Below are 25,028 nucleotides of genomic sequence, written 5' to 3' on the forward strand. Positions count from 1 at the left end.
TAACCTAATTGAAAAGGATTTTGGTTCTGGTTGAAGGGGATCGACGAAGGGATTTCAGTTCAGCCCAACCACACACACCTTGGTTATGGTTAAAGGGGATCAACGAAGGGATCTCAATTTAACCTAATTGAAAAGGATTTTGGTTCTGGTTGAAGGGGATCGACGAAGGGATTTTAGTTCAGCCCAACCACACACACCTTGGTTATGGTTAAAGGGGATCGATGAAGGGATCTCAGTTTAACCTAATTGAAAAGGATTTTGGTTCTGGTTGAAGGGGATCGACGAAGGGATTTTAGTTCAGCCCAACCACACACACCTTGGTTATGGTTAAAGGGGATCGATGAAGGGATCTCAGTTTAACCTAATTGAAAGGATTTTGGTTCTGGTTGAAGGGGATCGACAAAGGGATTTTAGTTCAGCCCAACCACACACACCTTGGTTATGGTTAAAGGGGATCAACGAAGGGATCTCAGTTTAACCTAATTGAAAAGGATTTTGGTTCTGGTTGAAGGGGATCGACAAAGGGATTTTAGTTCAGCCCAACCACACACACCTTGGTTATGGTTAAAGGGGATCGATGAAGGGATCTCAGTTTAACCTAATTGAAAAGGATTTTGGTTCTGGTTGAAGGGGATCGACGAAGGGATTTCAGTTCAGCCCAACCACACACATACACAAGGATTTTGGTTCTGGTTAGAGGGGATTGCCGAACGGAATCTCAGTCTATCCCAACCACACACAGGATTTTGGTTCTGGTTAGAGGGGATTGCCGAAAGGAATCTCAGTCTATCCCAACCACACACAAGATTTTGGTTCTGGTTAGAGGGGATTGCCGAAAGGAATCTCAGTCTATCCCAACCACACAGGATTTTGGTTCTGGTTAGAGGGGATTGCCGAAAGGAATCTCAGTCTATCCCAACCACACACAGGATTTTGGTTCTGGTTAGAGGGGATTGCCGAAAGGAATCTCAGTCTATCCTAACCACACACACATAATATTTAGGTTCTGGTTAAAGGGGATTGGCGAAAGGAATCTCAGTTTAGCCCAACCACACACAGGACTTTAGGTCTAGTTGAAGTTTTAGGTCAATCAATTTTTGAGACGACCCGTTTTGGAAAACCAATTTTATTTTATCTTTACAACACTTACTATGCACAAATCTTTGCTCCGTAAGCATTGTAAAGAGGGGGGCAACTGTTGTAACCCATTTTTGGGTCCCCACAAAAAAATAATAAATACAAAAAAAAAAAAAAAAAAAAAAACAGAGAAAGCTCAAAACGGTGCTGTTTTGAAACGGCACCATCGTCTTCTTCCCCTGGACGCGCAGAGAACAGGGGAGAATAAATTTTTTTTTTTTTTTTTTCGCCTACTTTCTTTCCCGGCTTTGGCGCAATAAGACGCCCACAATTCACCCACTTGCCTGGCGTTGTTATCTGTTGAAGGTAGTGGAGGGGGCGGCCAACAGTAGCCGCCCCAACACGTTCTCCCTCCCCTGTTTTCCTATAAATACAGGGGAGGGCTGCAGAAGAAAGAAAGGAGGGAGAGAAAAAAAAAGACCCAAAGAGAAGATAAGGGAGAGCAAAGAGAGGGGAAAAGAGAGAGAAGGGAGAACATAGAAGAAGAAGAAGAAGAAGAAGGAGCAGCAGAGGAGAAAAACGAAAAAACAGAGGAGAGAGAGAAGGAAAACGCAGAGCCACCGCCGGCCACCCCACTGTCGGCGCCACTTCCTGTCGCCACCAGCAGCTCCGCCATCGACGACAGCCACCACAGGTCAGCCCTCAACCCCTTATCTCGTTTTACTATTCATCTTCTTGCTTGCAGAACGTGCACTGTGCACGTTCTGCATGCAAGAATTAATTACCCGGTTACTGTGCATGTGCACAGTAACTTGGCAAATTAATTCACGGGTTACTGTAACACGGTTACTATGCACGCTAATTAATTCTCTGGTTACTGTGCACACAGTAACCCGGTTACTATGTGCACAGTGACCAGCCCATGCATTTGGGCCATGTTCGGCCCAGCCCATGTAAAAGGGCCAGGTTTGGCCCAGCCCATGCAATTGGGCCTGATCCGGCCCATAAAAAAAGAAAAAAAAAAGAAAAAATATTATTGTTTTAAAAAATATTTATGATGTTTCCATTTTTTATTTATGTTATTTTTATTAATATCAGGTAGTATTTTTATGTCGTAAAAATACAAATCGGGTATTAAAATACCCGGTTTTTGTCACAAACTTCCAAAAATACAAAAAAATTTAAAAAAATGTTTTTGTGCATACGGCCAAGTGTCTCAAAGCTAAAAACGTATATTGTATTTTTCATACACAAAAAAAAACAATGTTTTAGCATGCATTTTGGCTTTAATAACTAGTTTATTAAAGTCAAGAGAATATTGGCCAAAATTTCAAAAACAACAAAAATTTTATTTTGTTTGTTTCTTAGTATCCGGGGTATGACATTATACGTAATACATATTCCGGATATTTAATTCTTTTTTCCGGACAATCGAACCTGGGGTATGACATTACATGTAATGCGTATTCCAAACAATTACAAACCATAACATGACTTTAGATTTTATCAGACAAAACAATGCAGCTTACCTTAGGTAGGGCGTAGTTGGGGTGCTAATACCTTCCCTTTACGCAACCAGTCTCCGTACCCCATCTCTGAGACCAGTTAGGGTTCCTAGTAACCAGAATACTAGGTGGCGACTCTCAGTCCATATTTTCACTTATAGAGACAAGAATTCCTTGTCTCTCCACACATTTGCCAGGAATATAATATTCCGATTTTCCCTTGAGGGTGGACGATCGCCGCGCCGCCGCACACGTGCGACACCCGTTATGCAACCCATCTGCTTCTCTATGTGCTTCTCTATATTTTGCTCTGGTACCATTCTCATCATTTTGTTTTTCCCTTCTTCGCATATAGACTCACTTTCTCACTTTGTCTGAGAATAGAATAGGAAATGAGAGATTCCTTATTTGTATTTTGATCTTCAGTGTACTTTGAATTTGAAACCAAAATGAGAGTGTTGATAATAAAGGACATCAGGTGCTCTGTAATTGCTTTTCTGTTTCTTCAAATTAATCAGATCTTCAGTGTAATTTGAATGTGTGTGTTCTGCGTATAAGTTATGTTGTTGTAGATAATAGATGGGCAATCACCATATAGGTTTTCTTGGTTTTTTTACATTAAGAACCGAACCGAACTGAAACCGATTGGTTTGACTTGGTTTCAGTTTTTTTTTTTTAAATCAGTTTGGTTGGTTTTTATTGGTAAAAACCAAACCAAACCGAAAATGATCAGCTCTAGCTCCTGTTATTGTATGTAATACTACTGCTCACATTTGAATCAATAGTATCACTGTAATGACATAATATAAATATGTTATCAGACATTATATATATATATATATATATATATATATATATATATATAATTCTAACTAAATTGCATTACTCCAACTCTAATTGCCAAAATTCATAGCAAATTCAAAAACAAATTCCCAAAATTTAATGTAGTGCATAATTGATCAAAATTAAACATAATTGATGATATCAAATCCAATTGATATTTTCATGCTTAATTGTATTAAATCAAATTCAGATTCATAGTTAATCAAAAGAGTTTAAAGAAAATACCAAATTTAGCAACTTATCCACATTTCAATGCAACTCATAATTTATTGAAATAATCAATTCATAATTAAGTTTACTTATTTTCATGTTCAACCATATCAAATCAATATAATTGACGGTATTCATAACTAATTGGTAATTTTTTTTAAGAGGGATGAAGGTTATGAAAGTTGATTTTTCAAGAAAAAAGACATGTATTTATTTGTGTTTTTTAATTTAAGAAGGAATTTAAATTTTACAAAGACATATTAAGTTATTATATTTTTAAAATGCAATAACTATCTTATCACACTTGAAAACAACAATATTTAGCATATTGCGTCTCAAAAGTATGATAAAATAGAAAGTGTGTTATTTCATTAAAATTTTTCAGATAGTGTTATTTAGAGATAATTGTGCTAATGTTTCTTTTAAAGAAAACCTACAATTAGATAGATAGATAGAGTGCAGCAACAACTATGCTCGCGTCACCCTACTCAAGTGGAACTCGCCAAAATTCTAAGCGTGGATTGCAAGGCTAAAAAGTTGAAATAGCACCGATAATCCTACTCGTTTCACACCAAAGCCTTACAAACTAAATTAAAACGTCACTTTATCTCCTAAAATGCATTAAAAAAAATCCTCAACATTCCCCAGCAGACAATAAAAACCAACAGTTGTAACATGTACCATCGTTATCAATGGAGCATCACATGCTTGGTATATTCAATATGTGCCTGTGTGGGCTTGCACTTAGCAATGGCAATTCTTTATATATCATTATTGAGCTGCCCTTTTGTCCCTATTGGAGATTTATATATATAACTCCGAAAGGACCCCCTGCCCACTGGCCCATCACCCACACGGGGAGGCATTCTTCTGGGCTGTTGCTGCTCCCTTCGTGCTCCTTTCGTGAGAAGAAATCGTGGGTCTATCTTAAGAGATCCGGTGATTATATTCATACGAAATTCAAGAATTTCCGAAGCGTGGACGCAATCTTGTTTGGTTGGAGGTTTTCATATCCTTGAGACGAATATTCCGATGTCCAAATATGATTCTAAAAGCTTGGGTGGATTTTCCTTCTTGTTTTAGGTTTCGTTCGGGAACACGGTTGAACGTTCCTAAAATATTTAATTTTTTTTTAACTAAAATTTAATATAATTTATGTATTTTGAATCGTTTTGATGTACTAATATTATTGGTATGCATTTTAGCACGAAAAGTTATTTTAAAAGCAATTACTATCACACTGCCTAACATAATCTTATTTTGAGAAAAATAACTCCACATGACATGGATTTACATACAGTGTAGTATAATGTCACTTTTAAGTTCATTCTATTCTATTTCCATGAAAAAGAATTATCATTACATCTTTGCTTGTAGAAATGGGCAAGCAACCTATGGCGATGGGGTTCAGATATGAAAGGGTTATGTTGCCAAGAGAAAATCCAAGGAAAACAACAGCTACCATCAAATTCACTTTGTACCTTTTCCAATTGAACTAGATTTCTCGTGGTCCAAGCGGTCACATTGACTGACGACTAGCACAACAAATGCAGCTCAATTTATACCCAACTCCCAAAACCTGCCATTTCATAGCTCGCCCGCTCACTGGACCCCACTGACCACTTAACACGCCCGACCCTGAACCAGAACAATGTGACCATGGAGGCATGGACTCGCTTCTTGTTTATGCGCATTAAGATTATAAATTAGCCTTTTCCATTTCCCATATAGCAAAAAGCCACATCACTAAACTGTATTTAGTATTTACACACGAGTCACGCTCTAGACCTCAGTCAGTCTTCTTCCCTCTGTGAATGAACAGCGTAGTTTCTTAAATGCACCAAACATACCCAGCTTCTGTTTTTAAGGCCTCCCTTCTCTTTTCTCTCTCTTTCTAGATTCAAGGTTTCCTTCTTGGTCTTGGCAATGGTGGTGTATAGATATGCCTTGTTGTTGTTGGGTTTACTTGCATTTATTGCAATGCTTCTGCATTTAACAATGGCAGGTTAGTACCATTTAATTAGCATTTCTTTTCTGTTTCAGAAAGATGTAAACTTTTGATACTTGTGTTTTTGTAAGGAAGTTACTTGCATTTTATCGATTGTTTTATTCTTTACTGCGAGTGATTATTTTGTGACAAGGGAGGACTTTTGGAAGAGGGTTTTGGTTTCTAGCTTGAATTCTTTGAGCTGCTATTGTTTTTCTTAGTGAATAATTGCTTTGTTTTGACATTATTGAGCATTTCCAATGTGTTTGATTCTTGAGACTCGTGGGATTCCATGAGCAGTTTTGTTTTTATGGTTATGGTTTGTATGTAACTGGGTTAGTGCTAATAATCATATTATAGCTATACTGTCACAATGCTGCAAAATTTAGAGATTGTCTACATTGAAGATATTGTTGTGTTATTTAGAACTCCCAAGTAAACAATCAAAAGTCTATTTTTTTGGTGATGCTTTCTTTCTTCTTCTTTTTTGTTGAAAAATGGTTATTTTGATTCACAACAAAACCTGTTACTTCTGCAGATTGCCCCTTAGATCTGAGTGGATCAAATTTTACCTTAGCAGCCTCTATGTGCTCTAGTAAAGCTGCAAGAGGAAAGTGCTGCCGCTATATTAATGCGTTTATTGCAGTTTCCATTGCTCGTTATGCAAATGCAACTAGCAATCTAGGGGTTTCCTCAAATCTATCTGATATATGTCTTAATTCCATTTCTCAAACTATGCAACTGTACGGAGTTCCAAGTGATGCAACGGTTTTTTGTGGGTTTGGGACAAAAATTCCAGTGACTTATGAGTGTAAGGGTCGATCAACTGTCACTCAGATGTTGGGGTCTCCAAAATTCGTGGACGTTGCACAAAATTGCAGACTTCCCCTTTTGTTAGAAAGTGACTGCAAGAGGTGTTTAAATGCTGGCATTATATACCTTCATCATCTGGTGGGAACAGATAATAATGTGACATTGAGTACCTGCCGCGATGCAACTTTTATTGCACTTGCAAGCCAATTTGATGATGCTTCAGCAGTTGAAATTGCAAGCTGTTTCTTCGGAGTTCAAGGGCTCAACATCCCTTTAGGTACAAGTAGTTTTCTGCTTCACGTGTTTACTGATTTCTTGCTTGTGTCGAGTATGTACCCCTGTGCTAGTTTTACATTCTTTTGTTTATTTACAGTGTGGGATTTGAATCAATGTTGCATTTTATGAAATTAAGATAATGGTTCAGATAACCAAAGTATAAGAAGTTCGAATATTGACTTAGGGAACAAAGTCCACATAAAGGGTAAATGGACTATGTTAAATGCAGTTCTTTTAAGAAGAATGAGAATACACAGAGATTATCCTGGAAAAGGGCAAAGTAGTTTTCCCAATATATTGCGTCGGTCAGACCCTTAGCCTGTTATTTGTCATGCTATAACCTTCTAGATACAGGATATTATATGTTTACTATGAGTTAATTGTCGTTTCTTCTCACATCATGGGAAGTGATTTCATCTGTAGTTCTTGTTCTATGTTGTTATCCAACCACTTAACTCAGTTTTTTTTTTTTTTTTTTTGGTGTTTTCAGAGCCACCTCCATCTGCTGTCATTCCTGAAGCCCCTCCAAATCCATTAACAGCTGCTGGCCCGAACCAAGCTACACTGGGACTAGCCCTAAAAGCAAACCACCACCCATACCATCTGACGTTAGTTCCAGTTATTGGCATTGCAGTCACAGCAGCTGCCCTTGTGATGTTGATAGTCTTGATATTTCTTATTCGTAGGAAAAACAGAGAAATAGAGGAATCTGAGAATATAAATAAGACCTTTTCAAGAGCCTTTCCACCTCCTAGGCCTACAAGGAAATTTCAAGGTGTGATTCTGGGTTTTCTTGGTTATGTGCTATCTTCATGCTGGTGTTCGTTAAAATTGCAATTTTCATTCATTAATTCATAACTTCGGGTTGTTTGGGGTGGGGGTGGCTGTCATCTGCAGGGCCTGCATCAATGCTACGAAAATTCAGCTACAAGGAGACAATGAAGGCAACAGATAACTTCAATACAATCATTGGACAGGGAGGATTTGGAACTGTATATAAAGCTGAATTTAGTGATGGGTTAGTGGCAGCAGTGAAGCAGATGAACAAGGTTTCAGAGCAGGTAGAACAGGAGTTCTGCAGAGAGATAGAATTACTCGCTAGACTGCACCACCGCCATCTTGTTGCTCTAAAAGGCTTTTGCATAAAAAAGAATGAGAGGTAGTTTACCACTACGTTCATGTATTTTATGATTGGCCCCATCTTATCTTGCAAGAAAAATTAAGACTTGATGAGCGTTTCCTTGTGGTCCGTGTAAATGTTTGTATGCCATGGCTTAATGCAAGCAGTCTTGTGGTGTTCTTTTAAAATGTTACTAAATGTTTTGTATCAATTAACGAGTAGGAAATTGAGGTCATTGCAATGTGATGTGTGTATGTGCTCAATGTGTGCCATGACATTAATTTTGCATGGGTTTAATATAATGAACACGAGGGCAGATTTGAACATTCACAAGCTCTACTTAAACTTTTTCTAATCATATGGTTTTGTGTGGGATTATCGTTTCTATAACTGCAAAATCAAATACTCTTTGGTTGTTCGTGGCAGGTTCCTCATGTATGAGCATATGGCAAATGGAAGCCTAAAGGATCATCTTCATTGTACGTATCTTCATTTTCATTATACTATTGCTAGTCCATTTGATGTGGTGCATTACTCTTCCTTTCTAGTTTATGTTCCATTGGAAATCAATTTTTGTGGTGCTGTTCACAAGAGAAATATCTCTCTGGTGTGTGCACATGCACTTGCAATCCATGCCTTCATTTAACAAAGAAATTTTTCTCTCCAGAAGATTCATGGATTCAAATTCTATTGGTTATAGAAATTAGTGGTTTCTTATATTGGAGGAACTCATTTGGCGGCCTTGTATTCTGAATAGATTTGACATCCTGTTTGCAGCCCCTGGAAGTCCTCTGAGTTGGCAGGTCAGAATCCAGATTGCAATTGACGTGGCTAATGCTCTGGTAATGAACAGAAACAGTGGCTTGGTTTGGTTTCAGACCTTTGGCTCATTTACATGAATTATTTTGCCCTCCTCATTTCTTATTCTTACTTGCAGGAGTACCTCCACTTTTATTGTGACCCACCTCTGTGCCACAGGGACATAAAATCAAGCAACATTTTATTGGATGAAAATTTTGTTGCTAAGGTAGTGTATTGATTTACCACCTTGTTTCTTTTGTGAGTTTATTTCTTTCATGGCCCATATTGTATTTCTCAATTATACACTCAGAATGATAGTACTTCTAATAAAACCCAGATTTTCAAAATTTTTGAAGACTACAAAAAATTTAAAAATTTGAAGGACTGGGTTTTTCTTGCAAGAGTATGTCCTGCAAAATCATACCTATCAACGGTTTATCTTTTACAGTGTCTCCTTCACACCATTTTTATTTTCCAGGTTGCAGATTTTGGCCTTGCCCATGCTTCAAAAGATGGTTCTATATGCTTTGAACCAGTAGATACCGATATCCGTGGAACTCCAGGTCCGGGAATACAATATTTGTGTTCTACTGTAAATATTTGCTAGTTCACTGTACTAAGAGGCCTGAGCACACATTGATTTTCAGGTTACATGGATCCTGAGTATGTGGTCACCCAAGAGCTCACCGAGAAAAGTGATATATATAGCTATGGTGTGGTACTGTTGGAGATAGTGACTGCAAGACGAGCAATACAGGAGAGCAAGAATTTGGTGGAGTGGTCTCAAATATTCATGGCATCAGATTCAAGACTACCGGAGTTAGTGGATCCAAGCATCGGGGATTCCTTTGACTTGGACCAGCTACAAACTATTGTGACCATCGTGAGATGGTGCACACAGAAGGAAGGCCGGGCAAGGCCTTCAATCAAGCAAGTCCTTCGGCTTTTGTATGAGAGTTCAGACCCAATGCATAGTGAATTTGTGCGAGCTGTGGAAGATGAAGAGTGGGAAGGAAGTGACGGAGGAGGAAGAACAAGCAGGGAAAAATCAAACAAGAGCGATGCTATTTTTCAGAGTGGGGATGGAAGATATCTTGCTTCCTCTTCAAGCACATCGAGGTCGTATTGTAGTAGAAGCTTTTTACTTGAAACTGGCTCTCCACAATCTCCCTCCAGTCTGCTCTCTGTTTGAGGCGATCATTGTTTGCCTCGATCAACAATCATGGTTTGCAAGAAAGCTTTAGCACTACTCTGACAGACTTGGCAGCAGGTCAAGTCAATGTCTTCTGAGAATACATATCACCAGTTAGATAGAAAAGGCAATTGTAAAACTAGTCATTGGTGTTTCAAGCATGTGAAAGTACTCATCATACATCCATTTCTTTATTTCATGTTTTAGGATTTCTGGACAACTAAAGCTGGGAAATATAAACATTTTATATTTCATCGTTGGTATGTAAGATGGGCTGCTTTGCTTCAAGCATTTCTTCTGTTTTCACTTCGAAAAGTAAAATTGATCTAGCAGCTCACGAAAGTTTTACTTCTTACACTCAACCTAATCTTATTTCATTGTACTCTCATACATTTGCAAAGTTCTGTTTTTCCATCATTACATCTCATGATCCACTGAGAAATTGAAGAAATCATGAGAAGAAAATTTATTTACACCTGAACTTTTGCCAATAAAAATACATGTGCAGATCCCCAAGGGAACCATCATTGTTGGTGGAAGTTTTGGTGCTGGAAATTATGCAATGTGTGGTCGTGCATGCAGTCCCAGTTTCTTGTTCCTTGGGCCAAATGCCAAAATATCTGTGATGGGTTGTCCTCAGGCGGCCTCTTCACTCCTCGGATATGATCAAGATGTCAATAAAATCTTGTGCCATCACTTTGATATGAGCAATTAGATATATAAAAAATACCATATCTGCATCAATATTGACCGTATCAACATCGATCCTGTGCAAAAACTATATTTGTTCTGGCAAGGCCCTTTTCATATTTTATAGAATTGGTGCATTTTGGGGCAAACGCTTAGTTCAGATGCTCTGAATGCCATACTCACTTCTTTTGTGTTCAGGCTGTTAGTGTGCTGTCTCAATCGAAATGCAAACAAGAAAAAGCAAGGAGTTCATGTGACCTCACCTTCCTTATAAATATTATTGAGGCCTCTACCAACTTATGGCAAGCTTATCTGCATTTCTGCATGGATTACAGTGGACTGAGGAGGAAATAGAAAAATTCAAGGCAAAGATCATGGAAGCATACGAGCGACAAGGAAATTGTTATTACTGTATACTTCGGACAAGGAAATCGAGGCAAAGAAGTTTGTGCTTGGAACTTCTTAGACCCCAAAGATGTTGCAGGAAAGTTCCTCTTCTGTGACTACGATGATGAGTCATCAGTGTCTCTCCATATATGGGCCAGACATTGCTGGAGCTTATGGGGCTATCCTCAGTGAAGACGATGCAGAATTTCTCCAACAAGACTACGTCTACATGCCGATTGTGATAGTGAGCACAAGAGATGGAGACTTGAAGAACTGTATCATAAATACCACAAACACAACAGTTAGAGTAAACTTTGGGTTAACGTTATTAGGTACTAAGCCAGCTCGAAAGTGGTATATTTTTCCTCTTGAGGACCTCATCGAAGATCCCCATGGACTCTCGAAACCTGATATACTATCTCCTGGATACCATATTCTGGCTGCTTGGGTTCCTAATAAAGGATTTGCACCAAAGGGTGAACATGATTATTTGCTCACAGATTATGCTCTTGTTTCCGACACATCAATGTCATGTCCCCATGCAGCTGGGATAGCTGCATTGCTTAAAGCCTCTCACCATGCTTGGAGTTCTGCTTCCATCCAATCAGCACTGATGAAAACTGCTGATGTTACAGGCAACGCAGTTCGTAGAATAATTGAGATGACCACTGAAGTTGCAGGGACACCACTTGATTTTGGAGCAGGGCATGTGAATCCCAACAAAGCCATGGACCTTGACCTAGTGTATGATATAGAGGCGGGGGATTGCGTTAACTAACCGTGTGCGATGAGCTGTACAAGCCATCTGATCCAAATCATCACAGGGTCTTCAAATTTTACTTGTGAATATGCTAGCCTTGATCTTAATTATCCTTCGTTCCTTGTTCTCTTGAACATGACGAATACTGCCACCACTACATTCAAGACGGTGTTGACAAATAGAGCAGATAATAGCCCCGTCTATCATGCGGTGATCTCAGCTCCTCAGGGTATGGAAGCTCTAGCCCAACCAACACACTTACATTTTCAGGAAACGACAGCAAAGCTGTGTTTAATATGACCATGGAGATCAATTTGGAAGCTGCTACTGTTACTCAACAGATCGATTATTTTGGGAATTCCGGGTTTTTGAGCTGGTGTGAAGTTAATGGAAGACGTGATTAGGAGTCCCATGGTCTCTGCAATTGCATCCCCTAAGACTGGAGTCGTCTGCTCATTAACAAGAGCTAACTCCACTCGAAAATTACTATAGCTTCAAATCTATCATTACTGTTTATTCATTATTGGATCAATGTTAATGACATTTTTATATCTTCATCTAAAAACTTAACGATAGCTATCCACAGCATTAAAATCTTTTTATAAGTTCTATTTATTATTATAAAATTTATTAATAATAAATAAATATTTTCTTATCTTAATCACACAATAAAATAATTAAAATATCTTTAAAAACTAAAAAAATAAACTTGGTGTCAAGGGATATTTTAGTATTTTTCACAATAGTTTTTTTTTTTTTTTTGTTATTATAATGTCAGATGAGTGACACTTTAATATTTGATCAAATATAAAAATTAATAAACAATTAAAATGCACAATAAAAAAAAAAGAGTGCGTGTGACAAAGATACATAGAGGCACATGTGTCATTCGGGTGGCGTATACAACATCTCATGACATCTAGTAATACTTTTTCACCGTGTTGTTGGAAGAACTATTGTGTTATTTCCTATTAGTGCAACTTGTGTCTCCGATGATGGGCTTTTTTTGCTCTTGTTTTTTTTTTTTCTTCCCTGAAAATTACAACTTAATCCTCTTAATTGTTAGTATTTCAACTTCATTCCTTATTTTTTTTTTTATCCTTTGTAAAAGTTTTATTTGTTTTTATTTTCATCATTCATTTTCAATTTACCAAATATTATGTTCTCTAATTTAGTCTTCATTATTTAGATTTTTTTTTTCCTTAGCTCTTTTGTAAAAGATTTATTGGTTTTTAATTTCATCATTCAATTTAAATTAATGGTATTATGTTTTCTAATTTGGTCATCGTTGTTTTGATTTCTAATATTTCTCTTGGTCCTTTTGTAAAAAATATTATTCTTTTTAATTATACCCTTGAATCAAAACAATGTTTTGATTTTTTCTTTGTCAATTTGACTCTCATTTTTTTTATTTTTTTTTTGTCATTTTACTAAATTGATTTTTCTTTTCAATTCGCCTTTTAATTAAATATAAAATTTATTTTGTATTTTAATCTTGATCCTCATTCTTTTAATTACTATTTTTTAATCCTTTAGTGTAATTGAAATTCTTTTTTTTTTAATTTTTTTTTCATGCAATACATGATTGATTAGGAATTAAACTTCATGATTTATCCAAATTGGATACTTTGGGTTTAATATCCAGTCACGAGATTAAAAAGTTAACATAATTTTTTTAAAAAATAAAGCTTTATAATTCTCTTTACTTTTTAATCTGGTTATTTCAATCTCATGATTTGAATAATGAGTTTGACAAAATATCTCAAATTAACTCAGCTCTAATTATCATGATTACAAGTTTGTCATAATTGGTTTTTTGTGCTTTATTTTTGTCCTATTTTAATATTGTCAGAGAACTATTTCGATCTAAAAACTTAAGCTATTAGGTGAGGTTTTAAGATATGATTTATATTATTCTTTAACCTACCCTCTCAAGTGAAAGCTATTTGAGCTTGAAATTTGCACAGACCCACATTATCTTGTATTTGATTTTTATCAAATAAATGAGGATGGTGAGATTCGAACTCGTAACTATTTGATCATCAAGATTATAATATCATATCAAAAAATCATCTCAACCTAAAAGTTTTAACTATTAGATAAAATTAAGATATAATTTATATTATTTTTAACAAACACAAATATTAATTTTTTTTTTTTTTTTTTTAGAGAAAGATCTGGCTCACCACAAAACGCGTCACCATGGCTAATGAGATTTCTAATTGGAGAATCGTTTTCAGTTTTCAGCCCAAGAGCAATGCACCATATAAAACGAAACCAAAGCATGTCTGCCAGAGTGTAATCTGTCCACAAAGCCAGAAGGATTTTTATCTTTCAATCAGTTTCCGAAATGCAGTCCTTCAAGGACACTTCACACATTTTATTGAGTTGCTGCTTCTTTATGTTTTTCATAGTAAACAGAACGTCTCATATTATTTAAGGACCAGAGTAAAGAAATAGTTTTGGTTTGTTAAAGCTTCTATACAAACAAAAAGCTTCCAACTTCTGAATCACCGTAAAATACAAGGGGCACTGTTTTGTATCGCTGTTAAAAGTTTGGGGCACGAAATCACAGGGGTCTAGGTTCGGAGCCTTGACAGCAGCCAACCATTCAAAAAATGCTTGAAGTAAACGTATCTCCACTTCAATAGATTGATAAGATCAATCATCAATACAACTCATGTAGCCAACATGTAGTAAAAGAGCAAGTAAAGCTTCTACTTTCCAGGTGAGAATGTTGAAAGAAGTGTTCGGGCACTAAACTGGTGAATTTATATTACAGATCTCACATTAGTAGTTTTATCAGTAACAACGATGAGGCACAAGGCATACATGGAGATACTCAAATCCATGCAGGACACATAATGATAAAAGAATAAATGTGATCCAGCCTTCTCCGTCATCTTTTATGAAAAGTAAGGGGAAAAAACTATGAGAGAGCATGCAATTATAAGGCATGCCTCAACTATCTGATCTATGTAAGTGAACACGTTACAAGACAAGCAAATTCTTTTTGAGTGAACGAAGCGCAAGCTCCGCCCAGTTTTGCCAAGAGTGGCATTTTGTCTCGGTAGCGAGCCTGTTGTCCTCCTAGCCACCAGTTGCAGCCAGGAACTTCTTCTTGCTCACTGGTTCTTCATGCAAGACCACAACATCTCTCACCTTGTCAAAAAGCTGCTCCAGCTCATTCACACCAAATATTTGATAGTCCAGTGGTTTTTTGTATCTTTGCTGGTATATTGACTCAAAACAATCCAAGAAAATCTGACAAGAATAGCTCACTAGAATCTCCTGCAGCTCAAACTTGAACCGCTCAAGATTTGGGTCATCAACTTCACATCGAGCTGCTGTTCCCAAATTAGCCTTCCCTTGGTTCCTCCCCACCTCATGTTCCTCAACCATCACTCTTTCTTCATCTGAGACCTCATCTGAAGAGCCACCACCTGTCGCAGCATCCAAGCTCTCCTCCTGAAGCCCCTTTCCTGTCTTATCCCTCCTTGCTAGAATTATAGGAGGTGCACTTGGACCTGCTTTCCAGTTTTTAAGATAGACGAACTTCTTTTGACCCTTGCCATCTATTGCCATTGCATCGCCCATTTTCTTGAAAAGACTAACAAGCTTCAATGCCCCATATTCTGAAACATAAAGAGGCCGACCATACATCTTCTGATACTCAGGAGGAACTCGGGTAAGAGGCAAACATCCTCCTGACAGTTCAAGTAACTTCACCAGCTGAGCTTTCAGACCATTTATGTCCCCAGGCTGTACCCACATAGTAGAATAATACTCATCATAAGATGCGGGACATGCTGATACTTCATTCAGACCAGATGGGAGACTCTGTGACCTCGAACTAGTAGGGTGACAAGGCACAGTCGTCAAAGAACTGCTGTTGTATTCAGATAAAGACTGTGACATTATTGAGAGATCTCTGGAGTTGTAATAGCTTTGCGAGAGCCCCCAGTAAACAATTGCCTCTTCTTCATTCTGGCCATCATGGTTGTCATTTATACGGCACCCCATAAAATACCCAGCACTATCAGCTGGTCCTGCATGGGAAGGCAATAGCGTCTTTGAGGGGGGTATAAAACCTTCCCCACGAGCCACACTAGGCCAGTCCCAAACAAACTTGCCAGCATTGCATAGGGCAGATGAGACGCCAACCCCGGAAGGGATAACAAGAATCACAGTATATCCACGCTGACCAAGTATGTGAAGAGCAGGAGAAAAATCCACATCTCCAGAGATAAGCATGATGGAAGAAGGTGGGGGGTTGTCAAGTGCAAAGAGAAACATGTCGACCAAAATAGCCTTGTCAGCAGCATCCTTTCTACCGTTCGGAACATCAACTAGTTTAACACCAGTTCTTTGGCAGCCTTCTCTCAGTCGTCTGGAGAAGGAGTTAAAATCTCCATATGCAGAAAACATCTTGACAGCTCCTTTAATAACAGGGTGCACTCGCAAAGCCATTCTGATATTTCCAGCCACATCTTCGGGGCGGACATCACTAGGGACACGGCAGTTCTCAATGTCCCAAAGGATAGCTACAGGACCATCCAAAGAGGGTCGAATTTGATGGCTAACACAAGGTTGAATGGCTTGCATGTTTGAATCTGCCATATGGATTCCCCTCTGCTCAGAAGAATCAGAAGGAAGCGTTGATGCCGATGGATTTGAATTTGCCATCGCTCTTTTTTTAATGCTATTGTTAATTCTTTTATGTTATTAAAAAGTTAAAGACCCCTGTTGATTACCAGAGGAAGAGAATGAGAGTCATCAAACAATATAGGATTATTCTAAGAATAACTATAGAAAAACACCAAAGCAAAAATGTGTATACCAAACTATTCAAGGAAGCACTGCCACCAAACAAGCTAACATTAAGAACCCAATTGATTAGCCAAACCTAAAAATAAATGTATTAGATTACTTCACCAAAGAGCTGATCAGGACTACATAATTAGCAGCTAAGCTCAAGAAGTGTTTTATTTGAAGATTAAGATCTTAGCTTAATGTCTGTCTCTCTTAAGACCAGAGAGCATAGCAGAACCCAAGAGTTTAAATCTATCCCCACTGCCCAAATTATGAAATTTACAATTTGAAGATGAAACTCAATTGATCAAAGAAAGGAAAAGAAAAGGGTACCTTTGAATTGAGGTCATAGAGCAACTCTTTAAAATACAATAAAGCTGTTATCACCAGGACCAAGGAACTGAGATCTTGTTGAAGAATAAAACAAAAGGGTAAAGATCCAACAAATTATCATCCAACACAGATCAAAGAAGATGGCGATCACTCTTTATGGATTATTATGCCACAAGGAGAGGTGAAGAAGATTTTGGCTTCTTTTTCCTTATTTGTTCACTACGATACTTGCTATTGTCGAAGAGACGATGGGTTTTTGTTTCTCTGGAGTGTTTTTTTTTTTTTTTACTAGGATTTTGAAGCCGGAAGAAGTGATATATTAATTAATTTTTCTAGGTTGGAGGACTGTCTGAGAAAGAGGTCTTGGGCTTTCAGGGTAAATAATGTTTGAGCCCAAGAACAAAGGAACATCCAGCCTGTCTCTTAAATCATTTCAAGCTGATTAACCGACAGACACGATCAAAAGGTCGGAATGTTGATTTTCATTCTGCCTCGAGAAAAAGTCGCATCCAATTCCTCCCCACACTAACGTTGAAACAAAACCAGAACCTTGCAAAATAACATACAATGTCAACACAAGGGATATACTGATAAAGTCTTAGATTTGTTAGATTTGTTTTTTTTATAAGTTACTAGTTTTAGTTTTATAAATTTTAAAATTATATAATTGTTAATTTCAAAACTTGTAAAGTTAGTTAAAATATATATAAATTATCTAGACATTCATGTTAATAAATAATAATAAAAAAAACATATAAAGTTGGAGGGATGTCACTTCTCAAAATCGACATCTCCCTAGAGTCCCGAGTAACAGCTGTAGCTGACAAACCCAAAAGATGTGGTTAACAAGAACATACAGTGGGTGTCTTAATAATAGCTTAGCATAAAAAGCTCAATTTGGAAAACATAAAGCAAGCAGAAATAAGAGCAGCGCTGAAGATAGGGAGCCAAAACTTATAAGATCCCTGAAGATTGTCATGAGAAACTCTGTTCTCTGGAAGATTGACAAGCAACTACAAAGGGAAAAAAGGGGCTTTTCTAAAGATTACAACCCACGTATTCTATTCTCAAAGAACAAGTCTGGTTGACACTGCATGTCCTATCGCCAGATATCAACGTTCCATATTAGATGTAACCATTTTGTAAAGCAAAGCACAGCATGAACATGCATCGCATCCCGTATATACCAACAAGCAACATCAGCTTGTATAAAAGACAATGAATTTGTCCAGTCTTCACCATAGATCACCTAACTAGCAGAGGTAATTGACAACGTGCTTCATTATAATGCCATCCTCTATTAAAACTTCCTTGGCTACATTGAGAATACTAGCAGCAACAGGATCAGGATATGAGACTAATAGTACAAAATAGGATAACAAATGCAGAACATCCGATCACAATTAAAATTCAAGCCCAAAGAGAACGCAAGTTTCCGAATTGATGTTTGGACAGAATATGAGAGATTAACAACATGACATAAATGGAATACAAAAGAAACATGTTTCACAGAAATAGATTACAAAAGCAATATATTTCATCTTGAACTTCTATCCATTTATTTCAAGAAGTACATAGGTCAAATATAAGTCTTTCCTCCGCTTATCCTTTCCAATAGTCCACTTGTCTACATTAAATCCTGTTCATGGATCAACGAAAATGCACAAAAGCTCTATTAGCCTCTGCCATCTTATGAGTGGTTTCCCTCTTTTTTATGGCCTCACCGGTCCCTTTGGCAGCATCCATAACTTCAGAACTCAATTTGAGAACCATACTTCGTCCTTGACGTTTTCGGGATGCCTCCAACAACCAACGGATAGCAAGTGCTTTTCCTTGGAATGTTCCTACTTCAATAGGAACTTGTTGGGTAGATCCACCAACACGTCTTGCTTTTACCGCTACATCAGGAGTTACTCCATTCACTGCCTCGCGTAAAACAGCTAATGGATTTGATTGTGTCTTTTGCTGAATATTTTTCAATGCTTGATAGATGATATGATAAGCCAGTGACTTTTTCCCCTTTTTCAAGATTCGGTTGACAAACATGTTAACTAATCGGTTCCGATAAACTGGATCAGAAGTGGCAGGTTTTTTTGCCGTTGTACCTTGACATGAGATGAAGATAAAAGGGAATCAGTCTCCCTTCATAGAGTTAGTGAATAAATTCACTCTCAACATGCATGATAAATAATAACAATAAATACTTTCACTCTAATCAATACTCCAAAATTTGATGGCCCAGTTGCTAAGCAAAACAAAACGATAATTTCACAGCCACAGGAAAAGTAATTTGGGCACCCAAAAAAACAACATTCTTTGCATACATAACAAGTTTGCTATATTTTGAGTCTCTTCTCACCAAAACAAAGAACTTATTAAACCATTCCCCAGTTCAGTCCAGCTTGGGAGTTGTAACAAGAAGAAGAATATGCTAATTCTGAAAATGGGACTAACATTTGAAATAACATGTTCTGATTCGCTCCCCCCTTCCGTAGGAACCTCAGTCTCTAACTTTCTTCCACATTTCTCCTACCCTGTTTCTTTATCCCCGCCCCCCTTTTTTTTCTTTCTTTTTTTTCTGTTTTCAATTTCTTCCAGGGATTTCATTCATTTACACTGTCTCCAACCCGAAAACAAAATCTCGGCTTCTTTTCTGATTTAACCTATATTTGCTATCAAGAGAAACCTTCTACTATCTGATATATCGGTTGCATTGAGTAGATGAGCTAATCTTTGATTTTTTTTAGCACACAGCAAATCCTAATTTTTTATTATTCATTAAAAGAAAAAACAAGATGGATTATCTCTTCTCCTAAACTCCAATAAAGTCACCGTCAAAATGAGCAAAAAAAACCTCAGTATTAACAAAAATAATAAAGATGAAACAACTCAAACACGAATCAAAATTAAAAGAGTACAGAGTTTAAGGGAGTTATTTATTAATTTTGTTTTACCTCGTTTTCCGCGAGCGCAGAGAACCTTGAGAGGGAGAGGCGCATGTTGAACAGTGAGATTCGGTGCTCTTTTAGCGGTGTTCAAGTTGATTGGAAATGAGAGCCTATTAGGGTTCAGCTGCTGGCATTGGCGAAGAACGGAAGCGCGGGAGCTCGTGAGCGGTGGAGAGCAGAATGAAGTAGCAGTTGAAGCCATTTCAAAAAAGAAAGAAACAGCGAATACTAAAAATTAGTCACGCAGAGAGAGACCAGAGAGATGGCGGTGGTTCTTGCTGCTATGAGCCTATGACTGACTATCGTGTGGGTCTGAGAGCATGAGGATAGGGTGATGATATATGCGAGGAACTGAAATCGGGTAATCTGATCGCTGTGATATCAACCGCTGATCAAGGTACGGACCATTGTGTGTTTTAAAAAAATTTAAAAAAATTTTAATTTTTTTAATTTTTTATTTATTTTAAATTAATATTTTTTTAACATTTTCAAATTATTTTAATATCCTAATATCAAAAATAATTTATAAAAAATTTAAAATATTATTTTAATATATTTCTAAGTAAAATATACTTTAAAAATTAACCACAATCATATTCTCAATGAAGCTCAATTCCAATAGCTAGTTTTATCAAAACAATTTTCCCCATCTCTTAAAATAACTTTTCATAAATAATATATTTTTAATTTTTATTGTTTCTAATCAAATTAAAAAATTTTATTTTTTTAACCAGCTCAAAAATTATGATTAATGTCATTTAAATATAGAAAAATTAATGTTATTAATTTAATGAGAAATTGAAAAATGCATCTCATTTTTAATTTTTTTATTTCAAAACAAAATAAAAGCTGTAATATTTCAAACTAACCCAAGTATTGTTATTAATATAAAAATTATTGTTGGTATTCAATTTAAATAGAGGAAAATCGAGGTTGACATGTCATTTTAAATTTAATGCAAAACTAAAATCAGTCAAAAAGCTCACGCCCGGTGGGACTCGAACCCACAGTCGCCTGATTAGAAGTCAGACGCCTTATCCATTAGGCCACGGGCGCTTCTTGTTAATTTTCGTGTTATTTAATTTAGTTAATCATTACAGTAATATTTTCCGACTATATTCTCTCGTTGCTGCAAAGAAGTACGAGTAACGAGAAAATAAATCCCGACTCGTAAATAATTTTTATATTGAAATATATTAAAATAATATATATTTTTTAGTTTTTTAAATCAACATATAAAAACAATATAAATTATAAAAAAAATTAACTTTTAAAAAATTAAAAATTTTTAAAACATGAATTAACCTGTATTTTCAGTCACGCCACGCAAGAATTCCTCCGTGAAGGGTTCCGCAAACAAAAAGCACATCATTTCAACAACTATTATCAAGTTGAATGGTGATTTCTTTTATTAAGTTAAAAAACAAAAATTGCAGTAAATTATTTTTGCCAGTCCCAGTAAATGCACGTTTTAAAAAAAACTTTTTTAAAAAATAAAATTATTTTTTATTATAAATATATTTTTTAGATGTTTTCATATAATAATGTAAAAAATAATTTATTAAGATATATATATTATTTTAATATATTTCTAAAAAAATATATTTAAAAGAATAATTATTATCACCTATTACTATTTCTAGATATCATTTAAAAACACCGTATTTTGTGTCTTCCGGAGGACGGTTCAAGGAAGCAGAGATGCAAAAGCCTATGATTTTTCTTTTGTATCTTTGCCTTGAATTTTTCTATTTCCTCCTCAGTCCACTGTAATCCATGCAGAAATTCAGATAAGCTTGCCATAAGTTGGTAAAGGCCTCAATAATATTTACAAGAAAGGTGAGAGGTCACATGAATTCCTTGTTTTTTCCTGTTTGCATTTCGATTTGAGACAGCACACCCTCACAGCCTGAAAACAAAAGAAGTGAATATGACATTCAGAGCATCTGAACTAAGCGTTTGCCCCAAAAATGCACCAATTCTATAAAATATGAAAAGGGCCTTGCCAGAACAAATGTAGTTTTTGCACAGGATTGATGTAGATACGGTCAATATTGATGTAGATATGGTGTTTTTTCAATATTAATTTCTCAGTGGATCATGAGATGTAATGATGGTAAAAGAGAGGTTTGCAGTTGTGTGAGAGTATAATGAAATAAGATTAGGTTGAGTGTAAGAAACCAACCCTTGCATATTAATTTAATACAGGAAATTTCAACTTTAAACCTAAAAAAAATTAAAAAAGGACATGATGGAGTAAATTTCTACAAATATCCTAAAATAATATGTGATTTTATTTAAGAGGAAAATTAATATTTTATCATTTATAGGATTTGGAGGTTTTTCTATTGTTGTTACTTATTTTTTAGGCCCCATATAAACAAAAAATTCAAAAAAAAATAAAAGAGAAATACAAAAAAATAAGTGTTGGAAGAAAAACAAAAAAAAAGACAAATATATCATATTGAGAAGAACACACCAGAACTCCTGGGAAATTGCTAAAGTTTGATGGGCAATTAAAAACTTAATTGAAGAAATTCAAAATCAATGATAAACAAGATTTCAAAGTTTGAAATTGTTGAAATCAGGGATCAAATTGAAAAGAATTAAAAGTTTGATGATTAATTGGGATCCAATTAAACAAATCAAAAACCAAGGATCATATTGTAAGAGACACTCAAATTTAGGGCTATTAATTGAGTTTGATATGGATGAAATTGCATGAAATTAGAAGTTCAGAAAGAACTTACAGGTTAAATTAAAAGAAATGGGAAGAATAGGGATTAGATTGAAGTTTGTCAAATTTCAAATAAAAAAATCCTAATTTGTAGGGTTTAGCCTAACAATGTCGTTCAGCTACTGTGCACCTTCTTCTTCAGTAGTTTTGGTTGATCAATGAGGCACTTTCAAGTGAATGAATATAATGTTTCCAACCATTTTTGAGGCTATAACAACCATCATTCAATTGAGAAACACCCATTTACAACCCTATTTTTATGAAACCAAACGTTTACATCCTATTTTCTCCAATGACATCTTCTCCACGGTCAGCCACCCCTGCATTTTTAGATTCTATGTTGATCGGGTTAATGTTTTCAAACGAATAAATGTGAAGCTATAAACCTCTAAATTGAGCAAGATTAGATCCAACATAAAGGTATGCGCCCCCTCTACCTTGATTAGGTGGTATTAGGTAACATTGACTTTGGTGTTGCTCTAACAAAGCTATGGAAGTGATCAACTTAGTCAGCCTTAACTAAAAAATCTATTTGCACAATCCCACATGATTCTTTTATGTGTTCACACTTAAAAACTCTAAGAGGGTTCTTATAAAGAATTTGAAACTTTTCTTTCATGATCAAAAGGCTAGAAATACTTCATCTTGGCCTCCAAATTTGTTAAAAACCACTTATATCCAGAATCATAGATCCTGTAGTAAAACCAGTATAGTTTTGGTTTGTTAGAACCATAACAAAATCTTCTAGAAGCTCTGAATCCACCTATAAAAGCGGGGTAATCAGAGGATTTAAAGGAGAAAGAAAGAGGAAAAACTAAAGGGAAATTTTTTTTGGTAAAGGTTTAAGTAATCCAATCAAGTTCACAATTTTAAGGATTTGGTTTGTTTTTGCTAGGTCTGGAGAGTAGAAAAAAGAAATGCATCATTAGAAATCCATTCTTATTTGAAGATTTAAAGCTTGGAAGGTATATCCTTGCAAATCTTGAAAGTGAGGTTCATGAAGCTTGTTGAATTGATTTTTGTTGTTTAAATGCAATGTTTTAAATGTGTTGACATGTTAATGATTGTTTTGATACATTATGTTTACATCTGAGTTTGATTTGAAATTTGCCAAATATATTAGCAAGGTTGATGTTCTTCTATTTGTTTTATATGTTTTTGGATTTCTGAGTTTTATTTGGTTTTGATTGAAGGTTTAGGAAGACATTTTGAATCCAAATTACATAAATATATAAGCTATTTTAGACTGACAGTTTTTGAGCTTAGAATTTTATGCATGTTTATGATGATTTGTTATTTTTACTAATTTTTTATTATTATTATTCAAGCATGCTTAGTTATAATGATGTGGTTTGTTTAGGCCAAAAAAATCTGGTTTGGAGGTCTAAAAAGTGTCTTTTAGGTTTAGCAATATATATTGGGTTTTCTAGGCAAATTTGGGTTTTTGTTCTTCATGTTCATCCGATAAACATTATCTTAGGTGCTAGTTTTAGGCCTTGTTTTATTTTAATTTTGGTTTTTGTATGTTCACATATCATTATTAGTAAATAATTTAGGATTTTCAGGCATTGATAATATGTTTTTTAGGTTTTAATCTTAGAGTTTCGATTTTTAACCGAAACCTATTTTTAATAAAATCATGATGTTTAAAGAATAATAAAAGCAAACTGATATTTGATTCTTGATCTATACTTTAATGCAATTAAAAACCTTGCTTTTATTGCTTGAAATTTGGTATTATTTGATGTTCAATTGTTAGGTCTAAGTTTGAGTCATGTTCTTTATTCTTTATGTGTTTGATCCATTTTTCTTTGAGAGATTTTTAGTTTTTTATGTTTTTACTGATGTTGAATCTGTTTTGGGTTTGGATCTTTATTTTGGATTAAAATAGTCCTATATATATTTTTATTTTACCTTTCTTAGATATAGATTTTTATAAAATTATTTTGTGTATTTAATTTTTGAAGTTATTTTTCTGATTTATTTATAATTTTTTTATCTTTTTGTATAAATAAATTTTATTTATGAAAATAAAAATACTTTATTTTCATATAATACTTTTATATATGTTTAACCTTACATACTATATATATATATATATATATATATATATATATATATATATATATTCGAAGCAATTTTGATTGAATAAAAAAATTATTTTAATCGATAAAATTTAGCAAACATAAACAAGGTAAATATCTTATTTTGCAAAATTAAATATCTTAATTTATATTTGTTTTTTAATTATTTCAATTTTATTTTTAATTATCATTAATTATTTTTTTTAATTTATTAACACCTATAATTTTCAATTTAATTTATTTTATCATCTCTATGCATAAATTTTTTTATTTTGCAGTTAAAAAAAAAAATCAATCCTTTCACCAAAGCGCCTGTGTTAATAAGCTCTTAGAAATTAATGGGCGGCTAGGAATTAAAGCAAAAACAACATAAAAATGTAAGCATATGCTCCGCAGACGCTTTCATTGTCATAGCAGCACTTTTCGAACAGATAGCAACTGGGAAAACAGAAT

General features: G+C 35.4%; 3 protein-coding genes, 1 non-coding gene and 1 pseudogene across 5 annotated transcripts; 2 read left to right on the plus strand and 3 right to left on the minus strand.

The window, feature by feature from the left end:
* The first annotated feature begins 5,331 nt into the window (after positions 1–5,331).
* LOC118050799 (probable receptor-like protein kinase At1g49730) lies at positions 5,332–10,080 on the plus strand. Its single transcript, XM_035061274.2, has 9 exons — positions 5,332–5,640; positions 6,161–6,712; positions 7,202–7,486; positions 7,609–7,870; positions 8,258–8,310; positions 8,609–8,673; positions 8,769–8,858; positions 9,111–9,195; positions 9,280–10,080. Exons 1-9 carry the CDS (start codon positions 5,562–5,564, stop codon positions 9,822–9,824), a joined length of 2,016 nt encoding a protein of 671 aa, XP_034917165.1. The 5' UTR covers positions 5,332–5,561; the 3' UTR covers positions 9,825–10,080.
* Positions 10,081–10,386: 306 nt separating this feature from the next.
* On the plus strand, positions 10,387–12,153 carry LOC118050827 (subtilisin-like protease SBT3; annotated as a pseudogene).
* Positions 12,154–14,414: 2,261 nt separating this feature from the next.
* On the minus strand, positions 14,415–17,114 carry LOC118050800 (uncharacterized). Of its 2 annotated transcripts, XM_035061277.2 has the most exons (3): positions 16,807–17,114; positions 16,502–16,567; positions 14,415–16,404 (listed from the first exon to the last, which is right to left on the minus strand). In XM_035061277.2, exon 3 carries the CDS (start codon positions 16,345–16,347, stop codon positions 14,752–14,754), a length of 1,596 nt encoding a protein of 531 aa, XP_034917168.1. In that variant the 5' UTR covers positions 16,348–16,404; positions 16,502–16,567; positions 16,807–17,114; the 3' UTR covers positions 14,415–14,751. The 2 variants fall into 2 exon arrangements, with proteins under 2 accessions (XP_034917168.1, XP_034917167.1); XM_035061276.2 differs by lacking the exon at positions 16,502–16,567.
* Positions 17,115–18,265: 1,151 nt separating this feature from the next.
* Positions 18,266–20,093, minus strand: LOC118050801 (small ribosomal subunit protein uS7c). Its single transcript, XM_035061278.2, has 2 exons — positions 19,761–20,093; positions 18,266–18,911 (listed from the first exon to the last, which is right to left on the minus strand). Exons 1-2 carry the CDS (start codon positions 19,954–19,956, stop codon positions 18,457–18,459), a joined length of 651 nt encoding a protein of 216 aa, XP_034917169.1. The 5' UTR covers positions 19,957–20,093; the 3' UTR covers positions 18,266–18,456.
* Positions 20,094–20,737: 644 nt separating this feature from the next.
* Positions 20,738–20,810, minus strand: TRNAR-UCU (transfer RNA arginine (anticodon UCU)). Its single transcript has one exon. It is a non-coding gene; the product is annotated as a tRNA-Arg (tRNA).
* Positions 20,811–25,028: the final 4,218 nt, after the last annotated feature.

This window comes from Populus alba, chromosome 4, assembly GCF_005239225.2.
Source record: "Populus alba chromosome 4, ASM523922v2, whole genome shotgun sequence".
NCBI classification, from domain to species: Eukaryota; Viridiplantae; Streptophyta; class Magnoliopsida; order Malpighiales; family Salicaceae; genus Populus; species Populus alba.